Source organism: Leptidea sinapis, chromosome 34 (assembly GCF_905404315.1).
Source record: "Leptidea sinapis chromosome 34, ilLepSina1.1, whole genome shotgun sequence".
Taxonomy (NCBI): Eukaryota; Metazoa; Arthropoda; class Insecta; order Lepidoptera; family Pieridae; genus Leptidea; species Leptidea sinapis.
The window spans coordinates 6,559,543-6,575,715 of NC_066298.1; the positions used below are offsets into that span (position 1 = coordinate 6,559,543).

General features: G+C 35.7%; 1 protein-coding gene across 2 annotated transcripts in view; it reads left to right on the forward strand.

The window, feature by feature from the left end:
* The window catches only part of LOC126974904 (uncharacterized), a 225,559-nt gene that overhangs the window by 83,377 nt on the left and 126,009 nt on the right, over positions 1–16,173 (forward strand). For both annotated transcript variants that reach the window (XM_050822626.1, XM_050822627.1), the window contains one exon: positions 1,188–1,567. In XM_050822626.1, the coding sequence (XP_050678583.1) occupies positions 1,218–1,567 (350 nt within the window). In that variant the 5' untranslated portion in view covers positions 1,188–1,217. The remainder of the gene's footprint in view (positions 1–1,187; positions 1,568–16,173) is intronic.

Sequence of the window (16,173 nt, forward strand, 5' to 3'; positions counted from 1 at the left end):
CTTTAATAAAAACTGCGCCCATTTTTTCTCATGTTTCAGCCGAGCATTCCAGTGATTACGGCACCGGAATACTTTTCTTTTTTCAAAGCAATTTGGGCGCCATTTGGTTTTAGTCTGTGTTGCCAGTTTTAATCGTAGCTACCATAGACAGTGTGAACAACTTTATTTGCAATTGTACTGTACGTAACTTTAACGTTTATAATGTGTAGGGTCAGATTGGGAGCGATGTTGCACATAATTATAATATATCATAGAGTCCAAGCAATGCCAAGTGGTACACGCCTTTATGTAATGTTTGTCGGGATACTGGCTATAGATGGGTACCAAATCGTCGTGTTTCTCTGCTGGTAAGCAAATACTCTTTGTACTTAAGTTTGAACAGCGCTGTAGATACGATCACTTGGCGTTGTGTAGAGACGTCGCTTCATTGTGTGGCTTCTACCGCAATTATCACGGGGAGTGTTCCGAAGAGCTGTTTCACCTGATTCCTGCCGCCGGATTCCACCTTCGCACGACTCGCCACAAATTAGGATATCATCCTCCATCTGGATGTCACATCCACAGTGCGTTTTTCAAGGATCTTTCTTCCACGTACTACAAAGCTGTGGAATGAGCTTCTTGTGCGGTGTTTCCGGGACGATACGTCATGGGTGCCTTTAAAAAAAAGCGCGTACACTTTCCTTAAAGGCCGGCAACGCTCTTGTGATTCCTCTGGTGTTACAACAGAATGCGGGTGGCGGTGATTATTTAACACCAGGTGATCCGTACGCTCGTTTGTCCTCCTTTTTCCATAAAAAAAGCACTGAATATACAAAAGTTTATTTTGCAGACTCAATTATTATTCATAGACATAAATATAGATATAAAATAATCAGTAACTTTATTGAAATTATGGTCGGGTGCCCGCAACTTTTACGCGTAGATTGCGGTAATCTATTTCAATTAACAAAACTTTTTTGTTTGTGGACTATTTACAATGAGATAACCACTATGTTACGAAAACCACATATAACTCGATGTTCTTGACATAAGTGTAAACTGATGAACGGGTAGACGGACTACTGGAATACTAGAAACTATTGCTTGGCCTCGGTTTGGTGTATTAAAACAATAGGCATACATTATATTATATGCGTGCAGGTAACATGAACGGAAAGTTAATTTATTTCATTTATTTCTTGTTTCAGGCATCAGCCATGGTGTAGTGATGTGAAGCGATGCTGCTGCAGCAGGCCTCTTCGTCGCCTGGTCCCAGCGGCACGGCCAGTCCTAAACTATCCTGCAGCTCACGTACCAACCCCAGTCCCAGCTTCCCAAGACTTAACGGTAGCCCTGTCCTAAGCGATGCAGCGTCCAGTTCTAGCAGCCCAAAACTCTGTGGAAATTCTCCCAAGTTGGGAAATAGTTTGGGAGCGAGCCCTAAATATGGAAGTCCTAAGCTTGGAGGGAGTCCAAAATGTGAAAGGGGAGTGCTGGAGAATGGGGCAGCTTTGGAGAGATTGCAAACTGAACTGAAGGAGGGATGGACAGTCCATACGGGAAGGGATGGCAGGCTGTATTATTGCAAGTAAGTGTTAGTAATACAATTTTAAAAAATATGACGAGAAAGTATGTGTCTCTACAGTCTGGCCTTTTAAGCTTTTTGGTTTTATATAATCTAGTGCCGCTTGGCATAATTTATTTATTTATTTAGCATTTTACTAAACAGAATTTGAAGGACTTCCCTTTTAAGTTCACAGAACCTGTGTTAGGGATAGTAATGGATCATTATTTCTTATAAATATAAGAAAAATTAATCATAAATTTTCTCGACGATCCAAACTCAAACCCAGGATAGTTGTGATACATTATTAACATTTACAATCAAAACAATTCTTATAACTATATTTACAATACTGTGATTACATTAAATTAAAACTATCATTACGGGGAAGCGTACCAAGAATACTGACAGCGTTTCCACGTTGGATAGCTAGGCTTAACCAGTGGGAGGCTCCTTTGCACAGGATGCTGGCTAGATTATGGGTACCACAACGGCGCCTATTTCAGCCGTGAAGCAGTAATGTATAAGCATTATTGTGTTTCGATCGGAAGGGTGCCGTAGCTAATGAAATTACTGGGCAAATGAGACTTAACATCTTATGTCTCAAGGTGACGAGCGCAATTGTAGTGCTGCTCAGAATTTTTGGGTTTCTCAAGAATTCTGAGCGGCACTGCATTGTAATGGGCAGGGCGTATTAATTACCATCAGCTGAACGTCCTGATCGTCTCGTCCCTTACTTTCATAAAAAAAAGGCTGATACCTTAACTGAAATAGCCAGCAGTGGGTTGCCAGTAGCCCTATTAAGGCGAGAAGATGCCTGCGACTCTGGGCCCCACGGACCAAGTGTCACGACACCAAAAGGCACAAAGATGAAGTGACCTATCGTGATAAAATCTTGTATGCTTTGTTCAACTCTCAGGTTGTGGTTTCATCTGCAGGATCTACTTTACAGTTGATAACACCTGTTCAACCCCAATATTTGCATATTAGGAAATTGACTTGAGATGTCGCTCTTGTAAATCTAAACAAACTAAACAAGGATTAAGACACAAAAAAAATTCGAATTACATAATATTATGAATGATAAATCTAGTTCTCAGATAATTACAATGACATTTTTAACGAGGACCAACTCAATGTAAATTTACGCTTTGAGCTCATGTAATCACAAACCGGTTACAGTAAAGAGCACTATATTTGTTCGCATCAGGGAAATAGTCCGGTTATATTAAAATTGTTTTCATTAAGAGAAACATTTAGCGAAGTTGGAAAGGAGGTCACAATAGTGGATAAAATTTTTCAATATTAAGAGCCTTATCAAAGGCTTGCAACACAATGCAAACATCCACCCGGAGTACGAGCGAGTGTTTCCCGCCATTGTTTGACTCAGCTGCTATATTAAATGGATTAGTGCGTGATAATAGAAGTGGTATAATCATTATAGCTCCCTGTTTTATTGTTATTTTAATGTGCTTTAAATTATTCTTGTATAGTTTGGGCACTGTTTATTGTGCTGCAAATACATAGGTATAAGTTAAAGGTAACATGTGCTTACCCGGCAAACGTTGTTTTGCCATATAAAGCTAGGGTAACCGATGATAAGTCACACCAACTTTTATTCAGTTGTTAATGAATTATTGAAGCACTTTTTATAGCACACTTAGGGTTGTTGATTAACACACAGTTGACACACGACTAAGGAGAAAAGTGTGCTTACATTGTCTTTAAGCACACTTTTGCCGTTCCACTGTCACACTGCGAATGATATGTCCATATGTATAGAACGTCATTGACGATACAGTAAACGGATGCATAGTTTTAAGTTATGGCAATCTTATTGGCGGACATCTAAAGTAGCTATTTGCTTAAAAGGTGTAACTGAACAAATTGTTATTTTCCTTACTTCTGGGATTAATTACACAAATTAAATTTGAAACTAACATTTAAGAACGATACAGGACGCGAACCCGCGAACTCTTGCGTTCCGTGCGAGCGCTCTTCCACCGTCCGAGTGACGTCACTTTCTTGATATGTCTTGTTCAACTCTCAGATTGTGGCTCCATCTACTGGATCTAATTTACAGTTGATAACCTGCTCTACCCGAATATTTGCATATAAGGAAATTGACTTGATGTTACTCTTTCAAATCTAAACAATTTATTATTATTTTGACCCACTTCTGAGATTAACGCACGGAACGCGTGAGGTAGCGGTTTCGAGTTCTGCATCGTTCATACATTTTGTTTTCGAATTTGTGTAGGTGTAACTAAGTGAGATATCTGTTTCAATTACCTACTCTTTATTCTGTGGTAGTGGCAACATTATTTAGTAACGTCTGTTATTCTCGAGTGAAAACAAGATGGCGGAAGCGCGTCATTCGCTCCAGCCATGTTGTAATGAATTGGCGGATTGAATTGTTGCTGTGTTTTCCGTTAAGACTTATGCCCATACCCAACAAACCAATTATTTAAATTTTTATATCACAGCTCCACTTTATCACCTTACCCTTTTTTTTTTTTTTTTTTTTTTTTTTTTAACGAGGAGGAACTATCCCTGTGCCACATAGTGCACAGGGATAGTTCCTCCTGAGAGTGTGGGACTCAACCACTTAAACCATCTTCTACGTAGCTAGAAGTTGGCCAAGTTTGGTAATACCCACTAAAACCTCCTCGAAAGCAGAGAGTTCCCCTTTTTGAGAGGTTCTCCGGGATCTTTGCAGGGCATTTCACCGGAGAATTATCACCTTACCCTAAGGTATGGTAAGGTAAGGTAACTTTATCTAAATAAAGTCGAAAATATATAATATAATAGCTTTTTTACTACCGCAACTATTAAATGCTTGTGTGCGTGGCATCTTGACACTCAATGGCATCTTTCAATTTTCTTAACGCTTCGTGTTATTTAACATTGAAATTAATAAAATACAAAATACTTACTGATGATATGTGATCCCAGTGTCTTTCTTATTTCTTGTTGTTTGCTGTTGCTGTTGTTCAGCCCGGTATTTTAGTTGCAATTATTAGCAAAGTTTAACAGAACATGTGGCACGTCAACGTTCACACATTGTTCAAGACTGGCTCGAGTACGTCCACTTGGGCGTTGTATTTATTAATTGCTTCACTTTGCGACTACGCCTGTGGTATCGAGTTGGAGCGCAGCGGAGACCAATCCTTAATCTAAGTACGCGTACTTATAGTTATTTTAATGTATATGTGTTAAAGCCAAAATATGCCAACTGAATATTTATTTAATGCGTATATTTTACAGGTTCGTTAATTGAAATAGATATAAGAAGTTAATTTGTAGATTGTTTTTTTTTTTGTTTATATTTTTATTCTTCTTGATAAAAAAATAAGTAATGGATGAATAATATTATTACTATATGAATGCAGCATAATTAATAATATGTTGAAAAATAAAAACAAGGGTCGTAAGTCTTACCACTGGTCTTTGATCCGGTTGATTTGAGATCCGGTCTTAACGCCACTCCGACGACTTAATTGAGATTTAAAAAACAAATGGAGACTTCATTCATAAGTTCTTTACGAGTCAAAACATGTGGAGATATGGAGATCTATAAGAATAACATTAAAAATATTTTTATGGCTTAAAGAAGGCAAACCTTTGGTTACGCTTTTTGCAGTCATTGTCATTTGAACATAGGTGTCCATTTTTTTTATGACAATAAGGGACGAGACGAGCAGGAGGTTTAACTGATGGTAATTGATATGCCCTGCCCATTACAATGCCGTGCCACTTAGGATTCTTGAAAACTCTGAGCGGCACTACTGCACTCGTCACCTTGAGACAAAATATTAAGTCTCATTTGCCTAGTAATTTCACTAGCTACGGTGCCCTACAGACCGAAACACAGTAATACTTATTCATTACTGTTTCACGGCAGAATTAGGCGCCGTTGTGGTACCCATAATCTAGCCGGCATCCTGTGCTAAGGAGCCTCCTAAAAAATAAAAACAAGGGTCGTAAGTCTTACCACTGGTATTTGATCCGGTTGATTTGAGATCCGGTCTTAACGCCACTCCGACGACTTAATTGAGATTTAAAAAACAAATGGAGACTTCATTCATAAGCTATTTATCAGTCCATTGAGGTCTTATGGAGATCTATAACAATGACATTACAGATATTTTTGATGATTTGGCTCACTGACTTTGTGCGAGTCATTATCATTTGGGCATAGGTGTCCATGTTGTAAAAAAAGTGGAATGAGGTAGCTAACTGTTCAACAACTGGACGTGAAAAATATGGTCATAAAAACAAATCCAGAAGATTCAAAGCTAAAGAAAAGTACAATAATTGTGCTTTGAATCTCACAAACAGAATGCTCACTTAAGTGTAAGCTGAATAGAATAAGCATGCGAGGCGTAATATTGTGGGATATTAAAAGCGCTTTCATTAAGTAGCGTCCTCTGAAACGCTAGCCGCACCGCGTCGCGTCGGCCGCTCTACAGCACTCTTTGTGTTTGAAATACGATACGGGTACGATACACAGATATACAATTTCAACTGGAAGCATCACTATCTTTTTACCCATTTATCGTTTGCCCTAACTGAGTATTATCTATCTATCTTATATATATAAAAATGAATTGCTGTTCGTTAGTCTCGCTAAAACTCGAAAACGTCTGGTCCGATTTGGCTAATTTTGGTCTTGAATTAATTGTGGAAGTCCAGGGAAGGTTTAAAAGGTGAATAAATATGAAAGTGTTCGAAATTAAATAAAAACAAAAATTTTTTTCCTTTGATGTGTCCCCCGTCGTCCGATATTTGTTTTGTATGGACATATTTTCTATGAGAGAATTTATTGACGCACGGTTTGACAGTTCTGCTGTGAAACAATATCATTACAACAACAGGGTGCATATTTTACGAAATAATTCTTGATGATATGAAATATTATTGACAAATTAATAAAAAACATTATTTTATTTATTATATACACAACAACGTCTGTCGGGTCAACTAGTAAGTAGTAAAAATGTGACGCACTTTGCACTCGCGTCTAGGTTTAAAAAAATACCGAACTGCTACTCCACTGATTTCACTGTCGAAATCGGGTTCTAAACTCAAAATACGCAGCTTAAACTAAAAAGTGTTTACATTGCTGCCTTTTGACCAATAATATTTTAAGCAACTGGAGTAAACGCAGAAATGTATAGACACAGTAGTTGAAGCATATGGTGTCATTTGTCGTATGTGCCATATTGCGGTTTCGATTTTGTATGACGTCATTGTATAGATGATTTAACTTAATGAATATAGATAAAAAACTAACCTTTTACGTGATGTCGTTTTTTATATTGATGGTTTTAAGCACACACTCTTTTGTACCTAAAGTTACGTGCCTCTGTAGTTCAAAATATTTATGGAGACTTTCCTTTTTTTTGCAAACCAGCATTGTATATGATGATTGTTGAAAATTTTCAAGTTTTTGGGTTTAATTTTAAAAAGATACATACCATTATACAATTTTCATCTTATTAATATTAGAGTAGATTAGTTGGTACTTAGGTCATTCAGTAAATCTATGGATTCTCAATAATTATGCTTATGATTTATTTATTGTTTTTAAAACCTATATTCCTTCACACACTTTTACATTTTTCGGAAAAATTGTTATGATAAGGGGAAAAGTTTCTTCGTATATGATATGAAAAAAACTCAAGATTTTTTTTTTAATTTATTTACATTTATTTACAGATTTTAGGTTTCTTGTTAATCACACTCGACATTCTATTAGTCAAACCTTACTTTTGGAATATAGTTCCTTTACTGATTGTAATATTTATTTTTAGTACATCTAGTACTTTAGATCGCTTGCGTCGCGTTGTAGTGAACATGTTAAGAAAACTAATTGCGTATGAGACTTGGGGCGGAAGTCATTACGACGTAACAGAAATAACATTATGAATGATATTCTATCGACATATTATTTGTGGATGTTTGGAAAATACTTAATACACACTTCACTATACAAAAATATTGAATATACGTTTTATTTAAATAAGTTTTTATTATTAGTTAATTAAGATTCTGATATTGTTATCTAAGATATGTGTGCAGCGGTGATCAACTAACATCAGGTACGATCATTTGTCCTTGAACAAACAAATTATTTTGTAAATTGCGCTTGATTGGAGAAATGACTGAATCAAAACTTATTAAATAATATTTGATAATCATTGATGAAAATCATAGAACACATAGATTGTATCCAGAAACAGGAATTTAAACAATAATAAAATAAATCGGATTTCTAGAAACTTCCTTCCAGTCACAACAAAAATATGTTTTGAACTTACGCTCGTTTGTCTTCCTATTCAATAAAAATAGTTTAGAAAAACGCTATGGTTGAAAAGATAATGGTTGAAATTTAAAATGAACATCAATTCCTGCCGACGATAAATAAAAAATTTATATAAATTAACAAAAATCTTATTTTGCAAATTGAAAAATGGAATAATTTTATCAAATTAATGTATTGTCATCGGTCATTGATAAATCTACGAAGTTAGAACGAATACAGGCCATTTAAAGTGGGTCAAAATCGCGTCCAAATGAGTCGGTTACAAACATACATATTATACAGGTGAAGCTAATAAGAAGCGTGTAAAAATGTATTGATGGATAAAAGAGAAATGTGCTAATATAGCCATTAAATATATAGCAATAAAGAGTTCAGTGGTATGAAAATGTAAATAAAAAATTAAATTATAGACAGTAATTATGAGCAAGATCTATTATGTTCTCCGGCAGCCGTTCGAGGTATCGAACAATGTGCGTACCGCGTACGTAGAACCTTGCGTGGAGCGCGTGTACGCTTACATCACTCCATTTGCGTATTAGTATTAGTTACACAACAGCGGCCCACATCTCTGCTCGAACTGGCTCCATTCTCACACGACACGATACTGTTCCACAATGTGGAGACCTTCTTTACGTCTTAATACAGAATATCGAGGAAAGTCTTTCGTTGAGCTAGGGAGTTTGGAGTATTTTACTTCTTCGCTCGCTACATCTTACATGAAAACAGAGTGAACACTCAGCAAACATACATAGCCGTTCGGCTAACACCAGAACTACCCACAATATAGTCTACAAATTGTTTTGTATGGGGTCTCAGGTACAAAGTTGACCACCATTTTCATAGCCATCGAGAAGACTGAAGGTATTCCTGCAGGTATTTTGTTTAAGTATCAGTTAACTTTTGTAAACTATGTATGTTCGGCTATGTAACGGTCGTTCAAATATTTTCTGTATCCGCAAGTTAGAGTAAAATTAACTAAAGAATTCCGACAAAATCATAATATGATAAATGTCATTACTTTATGAATATAAATAACAAAAATAATTTTGTAATTAATTATAATTTGTAATTCGCATTTATAAACTCGCCTTGACGCAGCTTATCCCTTCTGTCGTGTGGTCTTTTAAATAGAGAAACCATGTCTATTATGGCTTTCACTATTGATCAATGTGTATTTATTTTACTTATAGCTTGACTAACCATTTATTTATTTATTTTTATCTTATGGCCCTAAACTTTATTCGTGCCATATCGTACGTGGGACGTCGTATAGTGGAAACGTGCCGTATATTCTAAATTGTTATGATTTATTATTGAGCTTAGTAAACTTATGCGCTAATAATAATAGACTGTTCAGTTTCAATATATTTGTTTCAAACATATACATTGCTCTGCTGCTGGGATTATCGCGTATGGTTATTGAGGGCTCATAGCATTATAATTTCTTCCACATGATTATCTACTATGTTTTTACTTCGGTAACTCATCTATATACATACATACTTAGCATTATTACATTAAAGTTGGAGTGTCTGTTTGTAATATTGAAATAACCGTTTTTTACTACATGTATATGAATATATATACGAAACATACACCAAAACAACATTTTTTACAATTTTATGCTGTCTGTTTGTCTGTCCGTTTGTTCAGGCTCTCTGAATCTCTGAAACAGCTGGACCGATTTTGACGGGACTTTTACTGGCAGGTAGCTGATTTAATAAGGAGTAGGTTACTTAGGCTACGTTTATTTTAGAAAAATAAAGTTGTGTTGCAATGTGCAACGAACGGTCTAACACTATAAATAATTTATATGGCAAAACAACGTTTGCCGGGTCAGCTAGTCAATAATATATTACTTTGACTTAGTTGGCATTGGATGCATTAGATATAAATAATGTAGTGATAAAAAAATATCAATTTAAACCCATTTTAGACTTCTAATTGCGATAAATTGTCACCCCTTAATAGCTAATGTCGTTATGGTAGTTAACTCTTAACCTAATAACAGAGGCATGAATATCATAATGTAGAAATGGCATTAGTTGCAAATGTATAGATTTGTGTGTGCCCGTATACTTTGCCTGGCTAGTACCTAGTCAGTTAGTAATACGGTGATCGCTTTTACTTACTTTCTGACATTTTAAAATATTGCAAAGTCTTAAGTCTATTCGACGTTTCTACTACTGAAAATGTTAATTTTATCCACTATACGCCAATCGTCACCAAGATCACGCTACTGTGCTTAATTATCTCAACGAAAATTGTTTTAACTACAACACTATAATACTTTTCAATCGATTGAAACGCGTGATTGACTGATGATTTAGTATTGGTTGTTTAGTAAAAATTATCACTTTTCACTTTTTATCAACGTTTCGTTACCTTTCCAGTAATTTTCAAAGTTTTCTTCTTCCAAGTGTCCTTCAACTGATTGTCTTTCTCATTCTATCTCAGAGTGACATCTTTATCTTCACAAGTTTACTATTAATACCTACAACCTTTCTTTATTCTTTGTTCCCAAACAATATCTAGTGTCAGATTTAACTCCCTTTACATAAAGCCACGTTGTTCTAAATCAGAGGGTCTACCATCAACTTTCAATAAGCGATGCGATTCTGATGTAGTTCAGCTTAGGTACCAAAATTGAAACGCTTAAATTCGTACCATGAAGTGCTTTTGCAGGCTATAGCCAGCGGCCTTACTGCCTCGTCTTTAGTATATTCATAATCGGTATTTATTTTCAGTATTTTGTTTTACAAAAAAGTCTAATAAATTATTCTCATATCATCTTTCTTCAATAAAATTTTCGTTTTTTGTATGTTTTCACTATTATTTAAAAGTTTTTATCAACACGATTCACTTTCCTCTAAGGAAGTAGCAACTTTGACACATAAGCTATCTAGTTTAGGTTGAAATATTACCTCAAGATACGAATGAATGAACGAACCTTTGGAACGAACTAAATCAGTTTGCGATTCAATGTCTTGATTTAACGTCAACCTAAAATGGATAGCTCTAATGACGTCGTGGTACGAAATAGCAAAGCAGTTCATTTTAGGTTGTCAATTGAGCCGCAATAAGAGTTCTTGGTAGGCCCGCAGGTTGCTTCCAAATTCCAGTATACCGTTCCTGTATATATATTATAATATACCCGGGTACACTATACCTGTAACATTACAATGTCGCTAAAACTAGATCGTTAAATTGTAAGAAATGAAGTCGATTGACAATCTAACGGAGAAATTATAATATCACTTGAGAAATTGTAATATCACGGCATTGAAAATATACCTACGACATATATACCCACTCAATAAACGACTTCACTGTATCAATCTAAGAAAACAATAATAAAGACGGTTCCTTAATTCGACTATGCTCGTAATCCTAAATAACAATACAACAGATTAGATGATTTTACTGCCAGCTGAATAATACATACATACATACACACACCAACGCCTTGTTCCCGTCGGGGTAGGCAGAGACAATAGAATGCCATTTGCTTCTATCCTTACAAACCTCACGCGCTTCCTCGCGAACATTCATTACTCTTTTCATACATGGTCGCCGGTTGCGGGTGCTTCGGACCTCTCCTTTTCTCAAAACGTCCCCAATTTGGTCGACGAATGTTCTACGAGGTCTCCCGCGACCGACTTGCCCACACACACTTGCCTTATATATTTGATGCGTCATTCTTTCTTCACTCATTCGCTCCACGTGTCCAAACCATTTCAGCATTCCTTTTTCAGTCCTTGTCACAACATCCTCTTTCAAACCACAGCGCGCTCGTATTGCCGCATCCGGAATTCTATCAGTCAGTAATTAATAATGAATGAATAATACAATAATGAATAAAAGACAAAAGGAACACATCTGAAGAATAATATATGGAGATTATTGAGGAGAACTCCGTGTAATTTGACCGGTTTCAATTTAAAATAATAAAATATGAACACACATAATTGAGCCGCGAATCGGCCAACCGTTACAAATTGTTCCGTTAAATTCCACAGCTCACAAATTAAAGCCATTGTTTTTGTGTACTTCGTTTGTTTTGTTTGACAGATGGCTTTGGGTTGACATATTACTACGTACTTCAGTTTGCCATAAGTATTATTAATGTGCGTGCAATGTTTTTGTTGTTTTAATTTTTTATAAAAATGCTAATAATCTTAACACTCTCTGACTTTTACTTCATTTCATTTAGGTTTACATTGTTATCTATTACTCTACTACTTAGATCATTTATACGCCTAGATAGATTATGACAGCTGTGAAAACATCAAACAAATTGTAGTTATAAGTAACCTCTATTTAGAGCAATTCACGCACAGTAACACAAAGTGTCATACAAATCGCGAGTGTAAGACGTAGCTTGTCACGCACACTAAACTAATATTCCTGGCCTGTTTTTATCGGTTGTCTAACAGCAAGAGACTCTATCTAGATGTATTCTAGAAATATTCTTAAGATAAGTTATCTTATTTAAGTTAAGTAAGCTAAGTAAGATAATGAGACTGGTAGATAGTCTGAATATTGAGAGTACTACGATCTCGATTCTATTTGGATTTTTGCCAGGTCTGCTTGCAATTAGCCCTCACTCGTGCCGCAAACAGAGTACGCTAAATTACTCTTTTTAGAAAAACTTTAATAGCGCATGCTAGTGTCCAGTAATACAAACACAAAAAAAATTAACAAAAAAACAACCGACTTCAAAAACACTATTTCAAAACAATAGATATAATATACACTAAAAAGTAAGAAAAATTGCGTATTTTTATACAATCTAATTAATTCATCTCATTCTAGCAACGGTTATTGTTATTTTTGGAATCGGTGTCTTCCCGCCGCGGCTCACGTCGCGCGTGCGACTCAAGCACATCTCACCTATGTATGTAGTTACAAACCTACCTTGGCTGACACCGCTGACGAATTGAGAACCTCCTCCTTGTTTGAAGTCAGTTAAAAAGACGTTATATTTACTTAAGTAATTATTTTGTTTGGAGCCCAAACCCATAAAACTCGGGAGTTTCTGAACGAACGAACAATCAGTTACGCCAAAATATAATGTATTTGTGACAAGTTATTGAAGTTGGAAAAAACATGTAAGAAAAAGAAATTATAATGAGGTCTAAACTACATCAAATAATTTTAGGCCATAAATATAACGGGCTATTTTCTTGTGATTGAGTATATAAATAATAAAAAGATAAATGACTTAAAATATTCTGCTTTTATTGTATTTTGGTTTTAGCTCATGGTTTTGTTACCAATGCTCTAACGGCCGTTCCCAACATACTATATACAGATGGAGATAAATTACTACCTTCTACTGTCAGTAATTAGCTGTCAATAATCAGAAGCTGTCCCAATATACCAGATAAGTCATTCTTATCGCCTTATATTGGGACGCGTGAATTACAATTTCCATACAAACTTCTATCGCTGGTAATCTATACGTTGTCCCATTGACAGACAGCGTGTACGGATGAGGTGAGTTACCATCGATAAGTTTATTGGGACAGAAAAATCAACGATAGTTACGATTTTTATCTCAAGTGATAGATAGTCTGAATATTGGGAACGGCCGTAAATAAATTAAAACAATAATAGAGGTTTTTTGTGCTAATTTCTTTGTAGTAGTCTCCCGCCATGTGGCACTATCATATATCATGTAGCGTATCCGTAGCGTTCAAACAATAGCATCGAACATTTGTATGAGTTATGTATCTAATATATAAAATTCTCGTGTCATGAAAAAAAAATTAAAAAATATTTATTTCTGTAACAAAAATGGTACAAACATAATAGTGGATGTGACCTTCTATTAAGTGAGAAACACCTGTGCCAGAAGGCCATGCTCTTCCATATCAATTAAAATTAACAGTACCAAAAACTAGGGATCACAAATTAGGTCTAAAAATATAAAAAAATATTATACAAACAGGATGTCTGATTGTGTGTGTGTGTGTGTGTGTGTGTGTGTGTGTGTGTGTGTGTGTGTATGTATGTGAGTATGTGTGTATGAGCATGTGTGCGTGTGTGTCATGGTGTTAAACATTGAACTCCTCCGAAACGGCTTGACCGATTCTCATGAAATTTTGAGTGCATATTGGGTAGGTCTGAGAATCGGACAACATCTATTTTTCATCCCCCTAAATGTTAAGGGTGGTCCACACGATTTTTTTTTATTTTTTTTTTAAATTTGTATGATTATGAGTCAGCATTAAAAAATACATACAATTTCAAATTTGCACCCATCTACGATCAACAGTTACTTTTGTATCACGATTTTAATATCGGCAATACAACGTTTGCTGGGTCAGCTAGTGTTCATAGAAATTTCGTTTACGCTCTCGACTTTGTCGCAGCTCCCACCAGGTGGAGTTGCAATATACTTCTCTAATATCACAATGGGATTTTGTTTCCTGCTATACTTGAATACACTGTCAGTCAGTTAAGTTCGTTATTATTATAAAATGCAACATGTTTCCTAAATTTGTTTACCCCGAAGTAGTTTATAGTTTACCCCAAATTTGGTTCCATATTGAATGATTTATATGTATTTATATGTATTATATAAGCAGCTCTACCCTTTAATATTACAATCTTATCTTATATGAAATATCAGGAGTAAGTTAATAAAAATTCACACAGCACAAACCAAACCAGGCTTCTTTGTACGGCCGGCTAAATTATGGGTACCTACCAAAACGGCGCCTTTTTCTGGCGTGAAGCAATAATGTGTAAACATTACTGTATTTCATTCTGAAGGGCGCCGTAACTAGTGAAATAACAGAGACATTTGAGGCTTAATATACTTACGTCTCAAGGTGACGAGCGCAATTGTAGTGCCGCTCCGAATTTTTGGATTTTTCAAAAATCCTGAGCGGCACTGCATTGTAATGGGCAGGGCGCATCAGTTACCATCAGCTGAACGTCCTGCTCGTCTCGTCCCTTATTTTCATAAAAAAAAAAGCCTGCTAACCCGTCACCTGCCAGCTATGTCGTTTTGACGTAATGTTAACCCTATTATCGAGCAAAACCCAAATACTGCAACATTAAGTTGTTATTGTAACATGACAAGAATCTCCGCAAGCCTATAAAACCTTCATCTCTTTTGCAAATTGAAATTGCTGTAATAAAAACAGTAGGAGGCCGTGGGGCGGTAGCGGGGGCGGTAGCGGGGGCGACGTGGCAGTGGAAGCTGTAGCGTACGCAGTCATTTGTTTATTAGCTTTATTTCGTTTTAAATGTTGGTTTTATTTGTGGTAGTAATACTTTGAATTGTCTTTATATTTTGTCGCGCATTTGGGATTGTTTTTGTTTCTTTTGCATTGCTTGTAGCCTGGCCTAACGATTAATATAAATATTTATCATCGTTCAACTTAACTTTTTAAATATATGTTTTAAAGAGATAACCTTCAATTCTGGGATTAAATCCATGATAACTATGTATGCCTTGTTCAACTCTCAGGTTGTGGCTAGTTGGTAGTAGTGGTAGTGGTTGGCTCATTTGGTAAGAGCGCTCGCAAAGAACGCGAGAAGTCGCGGGTTCGAGTCCCGCATCGTTCATAAAATTTTGTTTTCAAATTTTATTTGTGTAATTAATTTTTAAATATTATGTTTCAAACAATCAATGTAATACCCTATGTTGTTTATTTATACGGTTTTGTTTATCTAAAATAAATATGGATCACTTTGATGTCGGTCTGTGTGTCTTTCAAATACCATTATATCAAACATTTTATTAAGAGTATGCAGTCTCTTGCTGTAAGTCAAGCTTCTGACACTGCTAGAGCAAAAGCTTAAAACCACATTGATATTGATTGCAAAGTAAAATTGTACTGTTCCAATTGCATCCAACAAATACAACGATTTATTAACTATAACATGTCGTCCTGGCACCACAAGCAGTACCCGTTCACGAGTTGACGTATGGACCAGCCATCGTTCCCCTCGCACATGTTTGAGGAAAGGAGACAACCCGGCACACGACGTCTGACACTGCTAGAGCAAAACCTTAGAACTACACACATTGATATTGATTGCAAAGTAAATTGTACTTTTATATATAACTTTAGTTAGTTAAATAGTACAGAACCCGGGAGTCCGATACGATCCATTTCCACAGAAAAGACAGAATAATAATATAGACACACTTTTTACACAAATTATCTTGCCCCAAATTAAGCAAATATAGCCTGTGTTATGGGTTACAAGTCAACGATATATTTAATACAATATACTTACTTAAACATACATAAATACATATAAACATACATAATACATTTAA